Source organism: Sardina pilchardus, chromosome 13 (assembly GCF_963854185.1).
Source record: "Sardina pilchardus chromosome 13, fSarPil1.1, whole genome shotgun sequence".
NCBI classification, from domain to species: Eukaryota; Metazoa; Chordata; class Actinopteri; order Clupeiformes; family Clupeidae; genus Sardina; species Sardina pilchardus.
The window spans coordinates 1,383,042-1,407,757 of NC_085006.1; the positions used below are offsets into that span (position 1 = coordinate 1,383,042).

General features: G+C 39.8%; 1 protein-coding gene across 3 annotated transcripts in view; it reads left to right on the forward strand.

Moving 5' to 3' along the window:
• Positions 1-24,716, forward strand: part of exoc3l2b (exocyst complex component 3-like 2b) — a 114,247-nt gene that overhangs the window by 61,413 nt on the left and 28,118 nt on the right. For all 3 annotated transcript variants that reach the window (XM_062552361.1, XM_062552360.1, XM_062552362.1), the window contains exons 4-8: positions 10,158-10,833; positions 14,825-14,939; positions 15,723-15,833; positions 16,167-16,267; positions 16,382-16,495. In XM_062552361.1, the coding sequence (XP_062408345.1) occupies positions 10,158-10,833; positions 14,825-14,939; positions 15,723-15,833; positions 16,167-16,267; positions 16,382-16,495 (1,117 nt within the window). The remainder of the gene's footprint in view (positions 1-10,157; positions 10,834-14,824; positions 14,940-15,722; positions 15,834-16,166; positions 16,268-16,381; positions 16,496-24,716) is intronic.

A 24,716-nucleotide genomic window follows, 5' to 3' on the forward strand; every position in this document is an offset into this window, starting at 1 on the left:
CTCCCATAGACGCTCCGACACATTAACTCAGTCCAGAGTGTGGAGTGTTATCAGTGCTGTCACACTGGCTGCTTAGCTGGACAGTCAACCGGCTTAACCAGCAAAGGTCCGTAGTTGAGAGATGGAGAGATGCAAGCAGGACAGGACAGGACGTGCAGGTGGATTCACGCAGAGCAAGGAAGGCAGACAGTCAGGCAGGCTAGCAAGCGGCAGCAGTAAGTAGCCTTCACTATGATGACCGTCAGCAACCAGCCTTAACTTCTCGATATAGCGCTACCACGGCGGAAAATGCAATAGAAATAACGAAAATAAAGAGCGGAATATATACACTTAATAATACTTGTCACAGTCTGGCTCACAAACTGTGACAAAGATGGGAGACACACGAGAGGCTCGCAATATAACAAATGAATAATTTATTTACAATAATAGAATATAACAAAAACGTTGTAGATCTACTAAGGATAAAGAATAACACAACCGATTCCAACAAATAATAGGCTCAGGCAGGCGTCAGAGAAGAGACCGGACAACTGCAGCTCCATAGATTTAAAAGGTTGATCTACTGTATATATTTTCCAGGTGTGTCATTATTTTCTATTAATTTGTTGTGTTGAATGTTTATACCAGAGAGGGTTAAAGCGGAGCTTTGTTTATACTGTGTGGTCCTGGCGTTAGCTATTGTTTTCTCTATGCTAGCTCCCGCTGACTAGCGAGCTAACTACATGTTCTGTTGTTTCATGATGTTTTGGATCTGATGTAAAGTTTGCATCATCAAGGCAACACAACACAACAACGCATTTATTTATCTCCCTCCCCCTGCAAGTGCTGACATTGCCCCACCCCTCGCGGCACCTACTCGGGTCTAGTGTGAACACAATTACCCGTATCTGACTCGGACATAAGGCTCATGTGGGAGCAGTCCGTGTTGTGCCTCTACCCGGGTAAATATGTCCGGGTGACTTCTAGAAGTCATGTGGGAAAGGGGCTGTAGTCTGTACTACCATTGTTAATGGAGTGTCTCACTGAAATGATTGTAACACCACTGTTCCTGTCAAAGAAATGTCTTTCCAACGTTTTTGAGGAGAACTTTGCAGGGTACTTGAAAGTTAATGTTCCATAAATTACATTTGCATGGTTTTACTAGCCTGGGTGTTCCCATCCTGCCTGGCGCGGTGATTTCTTTCACGCTGCTAAGGCAGTCTAGAAACTAACACCCACATTTTTGCCTGATGTTGGTGGTCAATCACAGAACAGGGGAGAAAGCAAGACCATGATGAGCTATGCACAGACGCATTTGATAGACATCCAATGAACAGATCTGGGCCCGTATTCACAAAGCATTTTATCTTACCACTAAGGCTGCGTTTAGACTGCCAGTTTGAAGTGACCCAAATCCTATTTTTTGCTCTCATGTGGCACGTATCCGATCTGTGCCACGACAGTGTAAACAGAAAAAAAACACATGAATTCCGATCTCCTCAGATCGGATACAGGCCCCTTTCTTATTTGGTTTTAAATCAGATATGGATCGGATTTGTGTGCATGTGTCTACAGTCTAAACAGACAAATCGGATATTCCAGTGCAATGCGTCCCACACGTCATTAATCTGTGACAATTTTGCGCCTGGTGACGTTAGGTTACAATTCCAAGTGGGCGCGCTGGCGGAGCGTGTTAAAAGTTGCCCTATTGATACTTTGATAGACTATTACGTTTCCGTAGACCATGTATTGAGAATAAAACATTTGTAGCCTACCTAATTATCTACAATCGTAGGCCTAGCCATCCAAATATGAATGGTCTACTGTAAATAGCCTACAACCAGAGATATTAAGCAAAAAAGTGCCAAATTCAAGCATCACGATTTGTAGGCTATTAACCTATTTTTAAAACTGCAACTGCAGCTCTGTTTGTTTAACTTTGCTTCGTGAAATTTGAATGTGTAGACTTCAATCACATGTCATTCATTTCTTCAGTCCCTCGATCTGTTTTAAGTTAACATGAGTGCCATTTGATGTATATAGTCACAGCAAATGCAATTAAATGAAAATAAAAAACATGACCTGGACCTGTGCGGGTTAGTTGCATAGACAGTAAAAGTAAAAGAGTTAGTTGTAACACCCGACTCTGGCAAAATTAACTGATTTTATCGCGCATGTGCGAGCAATTATGATTGCGAGTTATGGATTATTTGTAGCCTATGTGCCGCGATCACACCCAATGAAAGTTAACACAGCAACTTCAAATATCAGTGTTGGACCAATTGCTTCAGACATGTAAGAAATAAGCAGTTCATCAACTATATTAGGCTAACAGGTTTTATCAAGTCGATATGACCAAAATAAGCCTATTTAAAGGTTATTGTGAGCTAGCATAATACCGTATGGTTTGCAATGGCTAATCACTCATACAACTAGCTTAACAGTCATACATTTGGACCTTTTTTTGTTGTTTATATATGAAAACAGATGTTCTTTGTTTAAGCCAGCAGTGTTTTGTGTTAAAATATGTTATAGGATTCACGATTTTTTAGCACTGTTACAACCATGACGCTATACTGTTACAACTGTAGCCTACCGCACTTTTGTATGGCTGCGTAGGTTGGAACAAAGGTACATGTCACTGTTAAGTTAAGTTATTAACAAACTGCAACATATTTGTTACATTCTGTTTCAACTTTCATGGAGTAGAGATGTATATGACTCTGTTCTGGTCAAGTTTCACTGCTCTCAAGTCTATCTTTGTGTAAAGCTAGTTTGAACTGAGAAAATAAAAAAGTGTTACGATTGTGCTGGTTCTCCCCTAAAAGAAACTTTTAGCCCATGCGCATGTGGGCCATTTCAAGTGTCTGGCAAATGTAAACACACATGATTGGATTTGGGTCACTGGCGAAAGTAGATGTAAACATGCAATCAAAAAAATCGGATATGAGCACAAAATCGGAATTGAGCATATCCGATCTGCAGTCTAAACGCAGCCTAAGAGTACTCCTAAATCGCGCTAGAAGATTTTAGTTAGGAGTTTTCCCTTAAAAGTTATTCACAAAGCCTTTCAGACCTACTTTTAGTAAGGAGAAACGCCCACTCCTAAACTAAAAGTGAGTCTTCGTTGCTATGGTTGACGTCATTACTCATGCACGAGCTTGATGAAAGTGACCACCTTGATTGGCTGGTGATTATAACGCGGCGGGAATGATGGCAAAAACCTCCCCTACGATGACGAGTTGAGTGAGAGGTGTCAGGTCTTAGCTGGTGAGAATGTGTGCGCTATGTCGGACTGTGAAGGATGGAAGATGATGAATAAATGGGTATAGCCTAAATTAATAAAGAGTAGGCTAAAGCAAATAGCCTAGGAGCATAATGAAACACGGACTGGAGCAGCCTATATTTGCAACAAAATGAATCTGTATGAAAGCACGTAGCCTACATTCGCGAAGAGGATAAACAATTTAAAGGAGTCATAGAACGCATTTTTTGACCATTACAAATTGATCTTTGAGCCTAAATAATGTCATATGTAAATTTGTGGGGCTGAAAACGCACCAGGAGCACTGCTAGATCGCCTAATACAAGGTCATAAATAAGCCTTGCAATGAAACAGTTTGTTTTTCCCGCCCACTCAGCAAGTTCATGAATATTCAAATGAGATGCGCGCTGATTGGTCGATCGGCCGATATGTCCTGAAAGTTGATTGGCTCAATCCACCGGTCTGAAGCTAGAGCAAAGTGAAACTACGTTTACTGCTGGTAAATAAAGCCAAAGTCTTTGATAAAGCTATCAACAATGGATTTAAATAAGGAATACAGCCGTACATGTATAAACCGAGTCAGAAGAAGGTTCTGACGAAGATGAAGTGCAGCAGATTCCCCAACAGAATGAATGTGTTAGATTGGTACGTTTTATCAGTACATTTCTTAGTATAGTAACTCTCCAAAGTTAGCTGTAATAACGCTAGCATTACAACGTCTCTGCCATAGACCACATATCTAGATACTAGCGTCGTAAGAGCAGTTTAACAAGAATTATTAATCGAAGGTATGCAAATGAGAGGGGGTGTATCTTAAGGGGGATGGGCGCCTATTACGTGTTATCTGAGCTCTGTTCAGATTGGAGCATTTCAACACGGCTGTTTCTATTTCCCAATTTGCATACGAAAGCAGGCGGGGGACGCGGTAAAGTCTTTGGTGTTGTCCTTTGGACACTGCTCTCAGCCTAAATTCAACAGGAACAAGGTGAATGTGGTTTTGAATTCTAGGACTCCTTTAATTTAATTTAGCCCTACAAGGACACGTTACATTTAGTTTACATGCAGTGGTGGTTTTTTGATTGTCGGTGGCGTTAATGCATCTTAGTTGCAATGCACAATGATTCCCTCGCATGACAGCTCCTGTAGCCTAACCGCACGGTCATTTCACTACATCGCGACGTGAAATGCCACTAAAAGCGGTTTGTGAATAGGTCTTACTGAGTTAGGAGTCCTCTCGACTTCTTTTAAGCTGTCCTAGACTTAGGAGCTACTTTTAGGCTTAAAATGCTTTGTGAATTACTTTTAGTGCGAAAAATTAGGAGTCCTTAAGTTAGGAGTGACACGCCCATTATTTTTAGGAGTTTCTCCTAAATTCGCCAGTTAGGAGCTTTCTTTGTGAATACGGGCCCTGGGCATTCAAATACGAGAAAATGAACGTCTGGTTGCCAGACCACGTCTCATTTGAGAAGTGGTAGGCGCTAGCCAGGCTATGGATTTACTGTTGTCGGAATAATCTTTCATGGTTTGTTGTTCTACCTACTGGCTTATTGCTTTTCTAAAATGATGACCACCTACTGTATGCCTGGCAAGATTTCACAAAATTAAACAACGGCACAGATAATCCTTCTTCCAACAAGAAATATATTCTCTCTATCTGAACGGTTGCCAAGTAACTTCAAGACGCAGCAACTGTGACTTTAGTGTCAAGTTGTGGCAGCAGGGTAACGCTTTAGAATAACATGTGCTTATTAGCTATTAACAGTGCATAATAAGCAGTTAACAATTAGTTACTAACAGTTAGTTAACTGTTGTTATCCTTTACTAACATTAACTAACTGTTAACATCCAGCTTGTAAGTGTTAATAAGCAGCATTTAAAGGTGCTTACAAGCATATTTGTTAACAGTTAACGTGCAGCTTGTAAGTGTTAACAAGCAGCTTGTTAATGGTGAAAAAAGACATTTCTTACCTACTTGTAGTAAATTCTGCAGCCCCCCAATCTAAAGCGAGAACTATGTAACTAACAGTTAACAAGCCACTTCTTATCTGCTCGTTGTAAATTCTGCAGCCCCCCAATCTAAAGCGTGAACTATGTAACTAACAGTTAACAAGCCTAACGTTCTATCTTTAAATCGGTTAAGCTGTAAGAAATGCACCTTCAAAATTGCTGCATATGGTGGGATGCGAACATGGGCCGCCTGCGTCACACTGTATGCTGTATCCCACTGAGCTAAGTTCACAGAATCATAGTAGGTGAAATTGTGTTACTTGTACCGCCCATGTTTTTTTATTATACCAATTACTCTTTTTACAAATATGTTTCTGATGGTGTTTCAGTTCAGTGAATGCATAAAACAGTAATTATTTCCGCAGTCTACTTGTAAAACAAAGATCATAGAGCGTTACGCTCCGCTCTAGAATCTTTGGCGTAAATATTTGGTTACCTAGCAACCGAGGCTTAAACGAAGTTTAAGCTAGTTAGCTTAAAACAATAATAGAGGCGAGGCAGGGTGTCTGTCCCTATTTATAGTCTCCGACTCCTCTCCACTTTTTCTTAAATAATAGCTCTTAGTGTGTGTTTTTATATTTGTAAAAAGAGTAATTGGTATAATAAAAGAACATGGGCGGGAATTAGAAACAAGTAACACAATTTCACCTACCACGTTCTGTGACCTTAGCTCAGTGGGATACAGCATACAGTGCAACGCAGGCGGCCCATGTTCGCATCCCAACCTATGCAGCAATTTTGAAGGTGCATTTCTTACAGCTTAACCTATTTAAAGATAGAACGTTAGGCTTGTTAACTGTTAGTTACATAGTTCACGCTTTAGATTGGGGGGCTGCAGAATTTACAAAGAGCAGGTAAGAAGTGGCTTGTTAACTGTTAGTTACATAGTTCTCGCGTTAGATTGGGGGGCTGCAGAATTTACTACAAGTAGGTAAGAAATGTCTTTTTTCACCATTAACAAGCTGCTTGTTAACACTTACAAGCTGCACGTTAACTGTTAACAAATATGCTTGTAAGCACCTTTAAATGCTGCTTATTAACACTTACAAGCTGTATGTTAACAGTTAGTTAATGTTAGTAAAGGATAACATCAGTTAACTAACTGTTAGTAACTAATTGTTAACTGCTTATAATGCACTGTTAATAGCTAATAAGCACATGTTATTCTAAAGCATTACCACTGTAACTATCCATTGTATCCTTTTGGATGTGTCAGGTTGTCTAGTTTATGAAATCATATCGAAAGTTTTGATATCATGGTTGCTAGTTGGCCAGTTCACCAGAGTGGAATTACAATAGTCAAGAACATACATAAATCAGAGGTTTACCTGCACTGAAAAAATAAATAAAATGTGTCATTAATCTTATATCCAGGTAACAAAAAAACTAGTTTTATACTTAGTTGGTATTGTTTTCAGTATGAAGAGAAAGAGAATTACCTAGTGCTCTCTTGTGAATGAAATAATTTGACTTCATTTTTAAAAAGTTTTACTTATTTTAAGATATCTCATCCTGAAAACAATCAAATTTGTCTGCCAGTGCATTAAGTAAATTTGTCCTATAAAATATAGCCACAAGCGGCGATGGCGGGCCTGAGCACCTGCAGTGCGGACCCGTGACATTTCGGAATCTAACAAAGCAACACGTACTTGGTTGGTGGGCATGTACATGAGCAACACACATGCCACCAAATTTGGTTAATTTTCATCAATGTATGTGTCAACAACAACAGACAACAGGCTAGGTGGCGCTATAGAGTCCCTAAGCCACACCCTAGGCCAGAGCTCGGTCTCTGATTAGCGGCAGCAATAACAAACAAGCCCACCAAATTTGGTTAATTTTCGTGAATGTGTGCGTCAATCACAACAGTCAATGCCATAGGTGGCGTTATAGAGTCCCTAAGCCACACCCTAGGCCAGAGCTCAGTCTCTGACTATCGGTAGCAATAACACAAAAGTCCACCAAATCTGGTTCATTTTCATGAATGTGTCAACCACGACAGACAATGTGCTAGGTGGCACTATAGAGTCCCTAGGCCACACCCGAGGCCAGAGCTCTGTCTCTGACTAGCGGTAGCAATAACATACAAGCCCACCAAATTTGGTTCATTTTCATGAATGTCTGTTGTGGTTGACACATACAATGTGCTAGGTGGCGCTATAGAATCCCTAAGCCAAACCCTAGGCAAGAGCTCTTTCCCTGACTAGCGGTAGCAATAACCCACATGCCCACCAAAATTTGGTTAATTTTCATGAATGTATATGTCAACCACAACAGACAACACACTAGGTGGCGCTATAGAATCCCTAAGCAACACCCTAGGCCAGAGTTCTGTCTCTGATTAGAGATAGCAATAACACACAATCCCACCAAATTTGGTTCATTTTCGTGAATGTTTGTGTCACCACAACAGACAACGCGCTGCTAGGTGGCCCTTCAGAGTCCCGAAGCCACACCTTAGGCCAGAGCTCTGTCTCTGACTAGAGGTAGCAATTCCACATGTAGCTGCCAAAATACATCCAAATTATAATATTTTTTCTGCTTATGACACCAACTTCCCGTTTCTATAATAAGACGCAATAATTCAAACCTTCGCCATTTCAATATGCTTCGAAAATTCAAAAATCTGTTCACAATTCCTTTCGGGCAACCCCTCAAGATCATTTTACTGCTCTTATGACATGATTTCGATAAACCGTCTAGGAGAAGTCTTTCAAAATACATGACGTGCAAAAATCATAATCATAATCATAACTCAAATTTTTCTAAGATTCACTGTGTAGTTTCAATGTAAAAGTTGTTCAGATTAATACAACATATGCCCACCAAATTTGGTTCATTTTCGTGCATGTATGTGTCAAACACAACAGAAACCGCGCTAGGTGGCGCTATAGAGTCCCTGAGCCACATCCGTGGCCAGAACTCTGTCTTTGAGTAGCGTTACCAATTCCACATTTATCAGCCAAATTTCAAGAGTTTTAGAGCATGCCAAAATGGTGAAAAAATGGCAAACATGACCGTAAGAGGATTCCACGATAATAATAATAATAAATATAGCCGCAAGCGGCGATAGCCGATGGCGGATGCAATAACATACATGCCCACCAAATTTGGGTCATTTTTGTGAATGTACATGTCAACCACAACAGACAATGCGCTAGGTGGCGCTATAGAGTCCCTGAGCCACACCCCAGGCCAGAGCTCTGTCTCTGACTAGCAGTAGCAATAACACACAAGCCCACCTTGGTTAATTTCTGTGAATGAATGTGTCAACCACAACAGACAACAAGACAGAGCATTCTTAAGCCTTCGTTAATCATTATCTCATATTAAGGATAGTTTCAGATCTATTAACCAAGGTGTTGTCATGCACACACATTGCAAATAAGCTGCAGGATTGTGGTGCCTTCACTCATCCTCAAATTGAGTTATTCTGTTGGTCTCCTTACCTCCACTGCACAACATGCATACACACCTACAATATATAACCCGAATAAAACCATTATACACATGATATTTTCTTTACCTTTTACTTTGCATCACACTGTCATTCTTGACTCATTTCAATGTTGGTCATTCATTTTCATGATGTTTACTGAGGAAGGGAGAGAATGGGGCTTAGATACAGAGAGGCATGGGGGATGGGGAGTGGGCCTAAGATAGAGAGAGAGAGAGAGAGACGAAGGGGGGGGGGGTGCCTGCGTGCATGTCTCTGGGAAAGGAAGGAGCGGATGTGAAAGAAGCGGATATGAGACACATACTCATGAAAACATAAATAACTCACTTTGTGTTAATGTGGTTAACGTCAAAATTTCAGCATAGGTTCATATGAGTGTAAATATTTGTAAACTAGCTTCATAATATTTTAGGTAAAACTATGCGTCAGCCACGATTATTAATGTGCTATTGAGTGACGCCACATCAAACAACATCAAAACTTGTATGTGACTGTCACTAAAAACACACTAGCTAATACTCAATTTAATTTCATCCAAATTAGTCACTGTTTTCTGCCTATAACGCCAACTTCCTGTTTCTTTTATAAGACGCCTGGATTCAAACCTTCGCCATTTCAATATACTTTTGAAATTCAAAAATCTGGTCGCAATTTCTCTTGAGCAACCCCTCAAGATCATTTTAGTGCAGAAAATCGCACATAATTCCAATTTTTTTTAATATTTACTATATAGTTTAAATGTAAAACTTCAGAATAATACAACACACATGTCCACCAAATTTGGTTCTTTTTCGTGCATGCACGTGTCAACCACAACAGACAGCGCGGTAGGTGCCGCTATAGAGTCCCTGAGCCACACCCTAGGCCACAGCTCTGTCTCTGAGTATCAAATGCAATTCTACATATGCCAGCTAAATTGTAAGAGTTTTAGAGCATGCCAAGTTGGTGAAAAATGTTACCGGTAAGAGGATTAAATAATAATAATAATAATAATAATCTGAGCAAAAACAATAGGGCCTTGTACCTACGGTGCAGCCGCTGCTTCAGCGGCCGCACCTCGTTGCACGGGCCCTAACAAGCAAATTTGTCTGCCAGTGCATTGAGTAAATTTGTCTTGATAAGACTCCTTAAAATAAGTCAAAATCTTCTAAACTTAGGTCAAAATGATCTTTCCAGAGAGCGCTAGGCAAGTCTTTATACTAAAAACAATACCAAATAGAGGATTAATATAGGATTAATAACACTTGGTTAGATTTAATTTTTTGCTGTGTGAGGACCACTGCTGTATGAAAATGAGTCATTCTCACTTTAAAACTACTCTATTAAAAGCATGTACTACAGTGACCACCAGAAATGCTCTGGTGGAGCGCCAATGAAAAATGTCATATTTAATGTTAATTTGGGTCATGAAAATATAATTGACACCATTTGTGTTTGTTTTGTCAGTGCTGGAGATTCTGCAGTTGGTGACCAAGAGGGATCTGTTTCTAGCTGACACACACATCCTGGAGCTGGAGCAGGAATGTGCAGATCTGGCCGCCTCCACTGTTATTCCCCCGTCAGCAGGGGGCGCTGTGCCAGAAGACGTGGCTTCCCCTGGGTCTAAGGACAGTGGGAGGCGCAAGGCCAAGGATGTGGAGCTCCTGTATGAGGCGCTGAAGAAGGAGATGTGGGAAGTCGTTCGGCAGGCCCTGCATGCTCCCACTGCTGGACCCAATTTGGGGCTGGTGGTGCAGGTTCTCCAGCAGGAGGAGCAGGCAGACCATACCTGGGCAAGGGGAGAGAGTGCTGCTATTGGAGGGCCACGACCACGGCAAATGAAGAATCAGTGGAGGGAAGCTGTGGCTGAGGCAGCTGATGGCTGCTTGCCTCAGGCAGGGGAGGTGCAGTGGGGGGAGCTTTGTGTCTACTTAGACAAAATTAAGACCTGTATGTTAGAAGACCTCAAGGCTGCTTGGCTCAACGTAGTGCCAGTTTATCCCAAGGAGTATGATGCATTCCAAGTATATGTGCAGAGCTACCACCAGGCAGTATCCCTTCGTTTACAAAGCATTGTGGATAGCCAACTGCACATTAAAGACATCTACTCTCTACTTGACTGGATCTACAACATTTACAACAGGTGTGCAGCAACAGGCAACCTTTAGAGTCCCAGTAGAAAATGTACCGTATTTTCCGGACTATAAGTCGCACTTTTTTTTCATAGTTTGGCTGGCCTTGTAACTTATAGTCAGGTGCGACTTATATATGAAATTTAACATGTTTTTTGAATAATTCCAAAATGAAAGAGGAGTAAACATTACTGTCTACAGCTGTCTACAGCTAGATGGGCGGCCATTCACGCCTTCTCATCATTAGTATTAATCTTTTTGGCCTCTGTGTCTAGTTACAGCCTCTGTCTGTTCTTGGTCTTGGATTTTGTGAATACATTTCTAAATAAATGCGACTTATAGTCAGGTGCGACTTATACATGGCATTTTCTTCTTCATTAGGCATTTTTTGACTGGTGCGACTTACACTCCGGAAAATACGGTATGCTTATTAATATAGTCTTAGTTCTCTTAAGGAGAACATTTGATATTAACTAGTGCTGTCAATCGATTAAAAAAATTAATCGCGATTAATCTCATGAATGTTCTAGTTAACTAAGGATAAATCACATATTAATCGCACATTTTTATCGGTTCAAAATGTCCCTTGATTTATCATTTTAATACTCATATCAAAGTGAAGTGGATGGGCTTTTTTTTTTTTTTGCAAACCGCAGTATAATATTACGGCCATTCCTGTCTGTAGTAATACTGTCAATAAGTAGGCTATTGGGACAGATGACACAATGCTGGCAGCACCACTGAGCAAGAAACAAACATGTTCTTCTCTCTCTCTCTCTCTCTCTCTCTCTCTCTCTCTCTCTCTCTCTCTCTCTCACACACACACCGAATAAGCACGAATGCACACACCTCACTCACACACACACACACACACACAAACACTGAATGTGCATGAATGTGCGCACGCACGCACGCAGGCACAAGACAGATAACGTTAGCCTAAAGTTACAGTAGGAAGAGGAGAGAAGCGCCAGAGGGATGTCGCACACAGACAAACATATACTCACATTAACGTTACCCCGAGATAGTTAAAAAAAAAGTTCTGAATTGTTGTAGCCTAATTCAAGCCTAATTCAAACATAGTTCTTCTCTATCTCTATTTCTCTCTCTCTCTCTCACACACACACACACACACACAAACACACACACACCGAATGTGCACGAATGCACACACACTCACTCACACACCGAATGTGCATGAACGCGTGCACGCACACACACGCAGGCACAAGGCAGATAACACAGCAGTAGGAAGGGGAGAGAAGAGCCAGAGGGATGTCGCACACAGACATACACATACACTCACATTAACGTCACCTTGAGATAGTTCTCATTACCGAGTCCAGTAGGCTAATCTCCCATTAGCGCAACTGCGTCTGCCCCAACGCCTGCTCTAGTCTAAGTTTCGTGCAAATTCTCAATGCGGCTAATAATAACTAGTCGTGCTACGATGGTAACTAAGTTCACATCGACAGTACATGAAGATAACTTTGCTCTTATCAACTGACCCTGGCAATGTTTTAAAACTAAACTTTCCATTTATTAGTTTGTTCGCAGCCCAAATAACGTCTTCAGCTGGACATCTAAACAATGGCATTGTGGGGTGCTTAGGCTACTGTTTTGCTTCTGGTTCACAGCCGGGTCCTGCAGTTTTTGTAACGTGCCCACAGCAGTTTAAAAAACTTCTCACAGGTCAGGAAGAGCGTTAATCTCACGATAAAAAAAATAACGCTGTTAAAATTGTTTTGCGTTAACGCGTTAATAACGTGATATTTTTGACAGCACTAATATTAACCAATGGGAGTCATTCTTGGATGATTTAATTGATCTGTACCCGATCTGAACTGATCTGATGTCAAGTCATTTTGCATGCTACTGCCTACTGTATAAGGCCACACTGGAACAAATTAGTCTGTAGGCATTCTGAAGAAATCAGAACATCCACAGAGCCAATGAGGCTAGAGAAGCTCATATTTAGAGTACACTTGATATAAATCAATGGGGACAAGCATTGTATACTACTGAGCCCGACAGTGGACAAGTATTCACCCAGAGCCTACTGCAGGGCTGTGCACACATGGCACATGGTCAGAAAAGCAGACAACTTGTACAAGTCAGGCTCTGGTGGGTGCTAGTGTCTAGCCACAGTAGGTGCAGTGTCAGATTGGGACAACTCACTGGCACATGAGGGCTACTCACAGGCATTAGACTGGGAGAGTTGGGCACTCATTCACTGAGCGTACTGTACCACCAAGGTGACAAGTGAATGCATCCACAACTGGTGGGCCATGGCAGCAAATGAGCAGCAGCAGCTCACTGGCATTGGAGGGCTACACGCAGGCGCAAAGCTGACACTATCAACATCCAGATTATAAAAGTGGGTGAAGGTATCACCGGAAGCCCAGTTCATGCTCAAACAGATCTGCTCTATAGAGACCTTTCCAGGCTTCCCAGGCACTAGCTAAAACGAGAAATCTGGCGATTTTTCATTCAGATCTCCGTTTCTCTGTTACATAAAATATGGAAACAATAGTTTTTCCCTAGCTCAAGCAGTTAACACCGCCAGCAGGCAGCTAGAGCACTCCACTCTGGGGTCATGGCCATGAGCTCCCACATACATGCTCACAGAGTGCTCTGGAGCAGCCTAGCTGTGGAGATCTATATGTGAAAAATTGCCGAATAGGGGAAAAGCCTAGAAATCTTTAATCTAGACGCCCCTAGCGGCAGTGAATGTAATTTGGCTGGCGGGGCGGTCTAGGCACGATCCATAGAGCTTAGGAGCTGAGAACTGGAAAATCAAGCGGGCCAATCACAGCGTGTATAAAGTCAGTGGGCGGGCTTAACATAGTGGTGACTGTGTTGCTTGCGTCTACATTTGACGCCAAAGGATTTACATCGATGTCTATGGCAGCCCTTTGCGTCGCATATGAACGCGTGGGGGCACCTATGCGTCCTTGTTCGACGAGTTGGGTGTGACACCGTGTTGGTGACTGACATGCGACCAGAAGTTGCGACGGTAACGCATCCTGCTATTTGAAAACAAGAAGATGATTAGTTTAGCATTATCCTATTGCGTGGAGAGGGAAGGTTACGCATCCTGCTACTTGAAAACAAGAAGATGATTCGTTCAGCGTTATCCTATTGTGGAGAGGGAATTTGAAAGACAACTGTTTATCCCACCCCTCCGATTGAGCCCTGACTACGGTGAGTTTCCAGACCCTACATCTTGATGTGGGTCTGGCTCGTCCCTGGTGGACATTTGGCTCATGTATACGGCTTCCCAACTGTGTAGAGCTGCATATATGAGCACAAGCTATCTGTGGCTCATGCAGCCCAAGGGCATGTCTATACGCAATGAGTCTGGAGAGTGCCAGAAAGCTACTGTAGTTCCATTCACTGTGAGCTCTCTGTATCTGTTCCGTAATAGTTGTACACTGTGGCTACTCAGATAGAGAAGCCGCTGAAGCTCAGACAGGGGATTTCAAGTCTGATGTGATGGTGAGCATTGACTCGCGAGTTGGAGGCTTCATTCTAAGCGCTGGTTAAAGATCTTTTTGATTACTGAAGAATGCAAAGAGGGCTAGTTTATTGCGAAGCAGCCTTATACACTCACGAAACGTTAGGGATATCTGGCTTTCGAGTGATATGTAATGTTTCAGTACTGAAATATTGAAATGTTGGACATGCACATTCAAAAGTGTAGAGAAGGTCACATTAAGTTCACCTGTAAAGGTTGTAGTGGACTTTAGGCTCATCCTGATATTTCAACCGAAAGCCGAATATCCCTGAGTTTTTGTGAGAAATATATATGCAATTGTCCTAGGGGGAAAAAACCCTGAGATGGGTTATTGGAAAACAACATGTCATGACAACATGACCATTTGTTAAGGTCGAATGAAGTGAAAGAGAACATGAAAACTCTCTTTATATCTCACTTTCTATATATTATTCTTTGATACCCTTTTTTCAGCCATGTTTTTACTCTCTCACAATTGTTTGCAGGGATGTTCTAGGAATAGTCAACACAATGACTGCCATCAGCCACTGGAAGCTAGCAGGGCTGTTGCCCTCTGAGGCAACTGACAAACTTGAGCTGGACTGTCTGAACTCAGTCAGGGTAAGGCCAGTAGTTCAGTAACCTGCTGGTGAATTTCTTGTCTTGGTATGCGGAAAGGGTGAACCTGAGGCACTTCCTATTCACTTTAAGTGGCCAAACCCAGCATCTCGTTACAGTAAGGCATTTAAGGGTCAAGTCATGGTTTTCCTGTCCACACTGGTCATCACACAATAGATGCCCAACACATTCTTTCCTTTGCTACATTATGCAACTCCTATACTGCAAAAAAATAAAATGCAACCTAATATAAAATCTTATTAATCTTTTATTAAGAACAAAACATCTATTTGATTTTATTTTAAGTATAAAGAGACTTACTTAGTGTTCTCTCAAAATAATTAATTAAAGAAAACTTTGAATTGTTTTAAGAAGTCTTAACAATATACATTTACTCAATGCACTGGCAGACACATTTTCTTGTTTTTAGGACAAATTTGCTGAACGCACTGGTAGACAAATTTGCTTGTTTTCAGAATTAGACATCTTAATAGAAGTCAAATTTAATTAAGTTAAAAGATTTTATGAGAAAGTCAAGTCATTTTATTTATAAGAGTATGGTGGTAGATAAGTCTCGTTACACTTAAAACGATACCATCTAGATTTCTTGATGTTGATGTAATCTTAATAGCACATTAATAGATTTTATTAGATAATACATTTTTGCAGTATACCTCAATAGAGAAGAGCCAATCTGGACAATATATTTCAGACATGTCGTGAAAGTAAAATTTTTATGATTATAGAAAACAAACAGTTTCATTCTAATATTTGTCTCTGTTTTAGGGAAAAGTGACCAATGAGCTTTCCCGTTTGCTGGATGAGGATGAGAAGAGTTGGAAGGAATGTTTAAACTCAGAGGACTGCCAGATCTCCTTAGCTGATACTGTCACTCAAGTCAGTTACCAACAGGACATGTTGAAAATGTCTCACAAAACATATACTTTACTTCTAATAATTCTATCTATTAATTGTCAGTATTACTGAAGTGCAATGTCACATACAGTAGTGTTAAACCTGAACAGGCACTTGGACTGAATTTTGGGACAAATGCCTGGGTATACATGTGTAGCCTTTTATTTGCTGATATTATACTGTATGTATATCAGTAAATATAAGACGCATGGATATAAAAAATATTTATCCTGGGTGGTTGAATTAATCTAATACCAATTTGCTATTATGATCAATTCACTACTTTCTTTAATTGTATGTTATGTTAACATATAGATGTTGCAGGAAGACCTTGACAGATCTGCTGCAATAAGCAAAGAGCTCGGTGCTCGTGTTTCCCAGTGCAGTCTAAATGGGTTGGCAGACTTCCTGTACAGGTGAGATTCACTAGCTTTATCAAATATAACGTGATAACACTAAGAGCTGTTTTATTGAAGGCTTTACAAAATATTGGATATATTGATTAATAATCTCCTATAATTTTTATATAGCTTCCAGCGGAAAGTTGAAATGTTCCTTGAACCTCTTGTGAGGGAATTTGAAGAAGATGGAAATGGATACATTTCTACAATCATTGCTCTGGTCAACTGTTGTCCGACTTTCAGGTTTGTTGGTCTGATTTGCATGGTCAGATGTTTATGAACATTAACATTTGGTTTTGATCTGGAATTAGCAAGCTAACTGCATAAAAGGCTTGCAAACACTACTGTATAAACAGTGGCACTGATAAATGCTTGCTGATATGCCTATGAAAACCAGCCTAGGTATTCCCATGCTGCTTTGTGCGCGATATCATTCACACTGCTAAGGCAGCCTGGAAACTCCTGCCCTGATTTTCACATCAGATAGGGGACCAATCACAGAACCGGGGGGACAGCAATACGATGATGAAGACGTTTAAGCTACACACCGAAGCTTGTATTTCGGTTGAGAAAAAGCAGCTTTTGTTCAAATCTATACATCTTGAATTTCCCCTTGGGGATCAATAAAGTATCTATCTATCTATCTACCTATCACTACTGAAAAACGTAAGGTTAATTTATCAGATGTTATTTTGAAGTTTTTAAACACTCTGCATATGTCATCTGGAATAGGCTAACTGACATGACTAGCTAGCCTATGAGCTACGCACAGACACATTTGATAGACATCTGTGGCACCCAATTAGCGGATATGGACATTCGTTCAAATATGAGAATATTAACATTTGGTTCTCAGACCATCTCATTGAGATGTGGTGGCGTTAGCCAGGCTATGTGAAAACATTAAAAGTGAAGTCAAATTGATGCATAAGGCTAATTTGAATCCGCAGCATGCGTTCAGACTGCCAGCCAAAATCCGATTTTTAGCCCATTCAGATTTGTATCGGATGTCACTTTTGAAGTCTGAACAGTGACAGGTCACATGAAATCCGATTTTTGCGAAACTCGTCTTAGTCAAGGGAATACCGTAGTTTAATATGAAAAAAACGTGAAGTGTAAAGTCAAGGCGAGTTGATACACACCTCTCACGTTTCAATGCTCACTGGCCCTGGCGCGCGGCGCAACTTTGATAGCTCTTAGCTAACCCAGTTCTTTCATTAGGATCCAAACAGAGATGAAGTTAAAATATGAGAAGGAATCAGATTTGAATCAGATTCGTCTGCAGTCTGAACGCGGCCTATGAACAAACATAATGAAAATAAGTGGTGATGGCAATATGTGCAGATTTATTGCTTAACTAGTAGCATTTTTTAACATTTAGGGCTCCAGTCTTGTATCATATTCTTCCAGTGATAATATAGTGCATGCGGAGTAAAACAAGCGGTAAGATGTGATCAAAGGTTCAAAGTGGACAGGTGTCAGGAATTAGTAAAAATGAGATGAAGTTAAAAGCGACCAAACACCTCCATGTTTTCCCTATTAAAATACAGTTACACGAGTAGTCACACGACCAAGTATGGTGAGACAAAATAAAACGTGGTGCATTTCTAAGCAGGTAAGAGGGATAACTATATTGTGTGGCGCAGTAATATCCTTACTCTTGCATTTCAGTTTCACTAGTGAGGATATTACTGAGGTGTTCACTAGTGAGGAGTGAGGATATTACTGCGCCGAGTGTAAGTGCTCCCAATTGTGCTCACAATATAGTGTGGCAGAATATAATATATCAGCATTAGAAAAGCATTGACTTACTCATCATGAACGTTCTGTTCATTCATAGCAAGAGAGCAGCGATTTCATAACGTCATCTTCAAATGAGAAAAACGCTAAGTAGGTGGCTGACAGATAAATGAGCTCGGACGTTTTTAGATTTTATAGTTATTGTTTCTTGCTAAGTTTTACAAAATATAAGGAAACAAACCCTGATTTTATTTATGAATACAGAACTACCGCTGTTTTAGCCAGAATTAGCCATGTTTTTTTCAAGATCACTCTCAAGCAACATACAGTGCCTATAGAAAGTCATCATACCCCTTTGAAATAGTTACTTTTTTGTCTCACAGCCTGAAATCAAAATCCATTTTTTAATATATATATATATATATATTTCAGTTTTAGTAACAAATTTAGCTGAACAACATCAAAATAATGGGGAAAAAAAGGCAACAGTTCTGAAGAATAAAGAATATCAGGGTTGGAAAAGTCATCATACCCCTGACCAGGGCTGTACACTGCGAGCAGCTCGTCGCAAATGCGAGTAAATATATATTAGTGCTAATTGAAAATATGAAATGGGAGCACAGGTGCGAGTACTGAATTCAACCCTTTTATTCGCATTTTGCTCCTAAAAATCCACACCAAGTGGATCAAAGTATAGGCTAGTACAATTTTCGCGCATCTGTATAAAAATTTCATAGTTGACAACTCCAAAGCTCCTGGCTGGAAACTCACGCTTTCAGCATCAACCTCGCTGTCTCTCACACACGCAAGAAATGTCACTCCAAAACCATTCTTTTTCTTCAATCTGTTTGTTATCAGTTGGTGACTTTGTAGCGATTACCGTTGAAACGGCAAACCATGATAAGAATGTTGACTATATAGCCTACAATTACCGTGTTCATTTCAAATATTATTATTATCATGGTTGATAAACACGGTGTGGAAACCGTGTTAGCTTCACCCCAGCCTGCATTTGACATAGGCCTGGTTGACTTCTATGAAAGAAATCCGACTGATTCTGTTGTCTAAATGATGGATTTAACCACGATTTGGTGTAGGCTACACCTGCTTTAAAAGGCGGAACATTTTCATTGCAAATGTGCGCATCATATAGCCACTCTGCGTCTTTGTATGGAGGTTACGTTCACATTAAATCCATTCCACTAACGTTATCAGGAGAATACCGTAACGTTTTATTTTGAGCACTGGTTGTCACTCATTGGATATAACAGATATAGCCTACCAAACTCCAAGACGAGTCATGGTAGAGTAAGTTAAGCACCCAGCCAATTAAACATGACCAAGGAAAAAGTGACAACTCACGATGCCATGCCATGGTAGGCTAAATCAAGTTAACGTTACTGGACAGTGGACACTCATCTTTTCTATTACACCAGAAATATTTGTCTTTACCTTTGTAAGTTTTTTGAACATTTAAGTTATTTAATGAAAACATGATGTATCCTAATTTTCCTAAAACCGAATGAAACCTAATTATGTTCACGTACATCTTAAAGTGACAGGCACTGAATTAGAACTACACACCACCCCTGTAATATCATTAAAGACAAGTGTAATCAATATGAAGTATTCAGTTTACTGAATATTTTAAGCTATAAGTAATTATGCAGATCCTAAAATGCTATAAATTGTTAACAAAATGTATACAAATTCTGAATTCAAAATATGAAATAGAAACAAGACAAGCCATTTTCTGTGTGTGTAGGGTTTGAGCAGAGACTATGATTGCCACTGCTGTGAATGATCTGTATCTTGCTTAAGGCAAGAAGGTTTTCAAGGAAATTTCATAGTGCTCCTAAATTTTTTCCTGTGCTCCTAAACTTTTTCATTTAGGAGCACCTGTGCTCCTAGTGAAAAAGCTTAGCGTACAGCCCTGCCCCTGACTTAATACTTTGTAGAGCTTTCTTTTGATTTAACCCTCTATGGGACTTATTAAGAATATCAATGAAAAAAATTCAAACACCTTTGATTTTAAGTCTATCTAGGCCTAAAATAAATTTCCTGAGCTCACTTTCAAAAATTGACCTTTGACCTTTATTTTGGGGTACCGTCATTTATAAATGACTATGTCCCATTTAGGTATATAATTTTTCACGATTTGTCAATGTAAAAACCAATTCATTAACGATAATTGGATTAATTATTCATGGACATATCTAATTGGAAATCACTTGATTCATTTGATTTCAGGATCTTTCTGACTAAACAAAAATGCAAAAAAAATTGTCCGTGCATGATGAATTTTGAGTATATACCATGTTGATTCAAGTCATAAAACGTCTCTTCACTGTGTGCTAGATGGGTCCCTTGTTGCTTTTCATATCGCTGGTGAAACTCAACCAGACATTTATTTTGTGGTGAAGCCCAGCCAGGTGAACATCACACTTACTGCACTTCACTCATGTTTGGTCAGGGCAGTTGTCATTTTTGCATCAGCCTTGTTTTTCAGTGCACTAAGGCCAGTGGGCAGTGCAATCCTTCCTGATCTATACATATGGGAGTGACTCCCTCTTCCTTTTTTGATGCCAATGAAAGGCTCCATTCCATTCTCTATACAGTTCAGAGGAATACATTTACATCATTCTGCACAGAGTAAAGGTTTGTCTACAGTACAATGTGTATAAGAGACACGCAGGAGAACACCTGCCTAAGTAATAGGCTAGCAAATGCAAGCTTCCCTTTGTACGGTGGATAGACCATCTTCCAGATAGGGACTAGGTAATGGCCATTGATCCCTGATCCCTGATCAGCGACAACCAAAAGCCTATCCCTGGTTGAAAATTCTCCTCACAGCCTTACTTTTCACTCTCATCCTACCCATCCTCACTACCATCGTTCTCACTTTTGGTCATACCTGATGCTGTGTTCCACTCTTACAACTACATTACCTTCACTGCTTATTTCACTATCCTTACTGCCCACAGGAATGGGCATAGCTGTTCTTTTCAAGTTGACATAAATCTTGGAAACACCCTAATAAACATGTGTAAATAGTCTGATGCTGTATCACAACAATAGAAAACTAGACTGAGTCATTATGGAAATTTCTATCCCTTAATAGGACTTTGTCAGTTATACATGACATGGACTTGTTAAAGGTTTTAAAGAAGGTTTTTTAGATATATTCATTTGAAATGATTAAAATAGTTAAAAAACAGTTTAGCCTAACTAGACTAACTTTTTGTAGGGTGATTTTTTTATGTTTTATAGTTTAAAAATAAACTTGCCATCATGCCACTCATGGGTGTGACTCAACGTGTGGTATTGTCTCCTTTACTTCCTTGTAGCAACACATTATGCAATAATATTGAATAATCTTTAATCTTATTGGTTGAAGGAGAAGTCATGCAAAGTATTTTTGGGATTATTTGATTGGTTAAGGATTTATATTATTCTGTCAAGCAGTCTTCCTTAGTGTCATTTATAATATATTACAGCCATCAATCCCCTATGTCCCTATTAGCTTTGCACACCTTGATTGAGGAGTATTTGCCCAATCGTCCTTGCAGAAATGTTCAAATTCAGTCAAATTCTGTAGTGGCGATGGACTGCTCTCTTCAAGTCAATCCACAGATTCTCTATACAGTGCCCTCCAAAGGTATTGGAACACATGCTTAAAGTTAAATGTGACTCTCCACGGCAAAAGCAGTCGCTTGTCGCAACAGACGTTTCTGAGAAAAATGACCATTTATGTCACTTGTGCTAAAATCGTGGATTTTTGTGTGTGTGTGTTTTGAAACAGTGGGAGGTCTACACTGTACGCCCGTGAATACATTTCGCCGAAAAACTGACCTTTTCTAGTCTAAAAACGTGAGTTTCTTGAGGTGAGAAAGTTAGGGGAAGCAGGAAGTTAGAGGCGTCTCGTTTTTGCCGCTCTATTCCAATGTTTACGGTAAATGCACGCATTGACAACCACCAAGCCATCCGCGTGCTGTGTCGTTGATACAAGTACCGTAAATCTTGTAATAGCGGCGACCTTACAAAGCGTTCGTGAGTGTTGAGCCGACGGTTAACTTCAGAGGCAGATTTCTCCGTTTTTCTCTTGGCATGACAGGATGAACTCAGCTCCTTTGAATGTTTCTATTTCAGTAATATGACGTTCAATTCATTAGATATAGGTATCGTTTTGAAGGTTGATTATGCCTCTTCCTGAAAACGTAATAACTATGATTTTGAAAATTTGGACATTGTGACTGATTTCGCCTGGAAGGTCACAAATATAAAATCATCTTTTGGAAATTGATCTTAATGCCTTAAATGAAACAATGAGGAAATATTCAACCTTTAACCCTTAAATGCATAACATGGGTCACAAGTGACCCGGACGAGTTTATTTTTTCTGTAACTCAGCTATAACTTATTTTCATGACCCAGCACTCCATGATATCCTCAATTAACTTGTTTTTGTTCATTACAATACTAAATATAATTTTTTTCTCTTAAACTTTTTAAATAAAAACACTTTTTCTGTCACTACCCCTCTAATGCATAACATGGGTCACAAGTGACCCGCATTCATTTTCTATGGAGTTTTGTTGAAGAGTTAGGGTTTCTTAGCTATATTTAAGAAAATAATTTAATTTGTCATCTAATATTCCAGGTTTCCATCACTTACTTAGTTTCTTCCAAACATCAATTATTATTTTCATTAATTGATGGATACTCCTTGAATTCCAACTCTTTTTATTTGTCTAAATTACATTTGAACACATGGGTCACAAATGACCCGCATTCATTTCCTATGTAAAATTAGCCTATAATCAGAATTTCTTTGCAGTACTCTTTGAAATCAGTGTAATTAGTCATTTAATATTCAAATTTACCATTACAAATTCAGATTTTAATAAACAGCAATAATCGTTCACTCCTCTATGACTACTCTATGAATGTGAGTAAGTTTAGTGAAACAATACAATGATTGAACACATGGGTCAGAAATGACCTGTGTGTGCAAAGTGTGATTATGTAAGATAATGAATATTATGAGAACAATTTTAATACAAACAACAAATTCTAATATTTCTAATACTAATCTGATTAGAAATAGTTGTTATAGGCCCCAGCCGTGACGCGGTTGGGGCACCTGCACCACACGCCGGCAACCCGGGTTCGATTCCTGTCCCGTGGTCCTTTCCAGATCCCACCCCAATTCTCTCTCCCACTCACTTCCTGTCATACTCTACTGTCCTGTCCATTTAAAGGCATAAAAAGGCCAAAAAAATAATCTGAAAAAAAGAAATCTAAACATTTTTAATTTGCTTTTGTAAAACATTGTACATTATGTCACTGACACTTTGAATACCAATACAGAACTGCAGTGCATCAGTAACGCAATTTATGTCCATAACTATGGATCTATGAGACTTCTCTCAGACCGTCACCATGGTCTACCTGTGGATGGCATCATTCATAGGTATACCGTGGTGACGGTCTGAAGGATGTGAAAATAGATCTATAGCGAGAGGACTTGGAGAACTGGTTAACTTTCAAACTGTGGAGAAGTAGTAAATGCGACTAAAACTGATGGTTTTGCTTGTCGTACCACCTCAAGCTGGTCATTTTAACTGGTGTTGCTGGTCTACATTGTTGGTTTTTACTGGCCATGCCAGCTTATGTTGGTCATTCTAGCAAGCCAGCATGACCATCTCACACCAACAATGTCAAGCTTGGCAGGCTGGTCACCAGCATGACCATCTAACACCAGCGGTATCCCACACGACAGGCCATGACCAGCTTCCTCAGATGGTCATGCCAGCATGTCAACCTGGTGGCCTAACCAGCTACACCAGCTAGCAGCAATAGCTGGAAGAAAACTAGCAAAGATCAGCTCAAACCAGCTACCAGCGTACCAGTAGGGATGTTTCACAAATGACCACTGTCACTTTATGGTCCTGGCACACAGGCCGTGTGCATTTGGAGCAGGAGAGGGTGACTTTTCTATCACTGGCAGTTGGACAAAGGCTGCATCGCTTTCTCTTGGATTTTCTTGTCTTAAGTCCTCTTGTGGCTGGGTGTCTCAGCACTCCCCATATCGCCATGGTCTTGCAAATATTATAGTTACATAAAATGGTTCACATAATATTCATTATCTTACTCACAATCACACTTTGCAGACACAGGTCATTTCTGACCCATGTGTTCAATCATTGTATTGTTTCACAAAACTTAGTCACATTCATGGAGTAGGCATAGAGGAATGAATATAATTATTGGTGTTTGTTAAAATATTAATATGTAATGGTACATTTTAATATGAAATGATAAATGACACTGATTTCAAAGAGTACTGCAAATAAATTTTGATTATAGGTTCATTTTACATAGGAAATGAATGCGGGTCATTTGTGACCCATGTGTTCAAATGTAATTTAGGCACATAAAAAGAGTTGGAATTCAAGGAGTATCCATCAATTAATGAAAATAATAATTGATGTTTGGAAGAAACTAAGTAAGTGATGGAAACCTGGAATATTAAATTATAAATTGAATTATTTTCTTGAAAATAGCTGAGAAACCCTAACCCTTCAACAAAACTCCATTGAAAATGAATGCGGGTCACTTGTGACCCATGTTATGAATTAGAGGGGTATTGACAGAAAAGTGTTTTTCTTTAAAAAGTTTAAGAGAAAAAATACAACTTAGTCTTGTAATGAACAAAAACAAG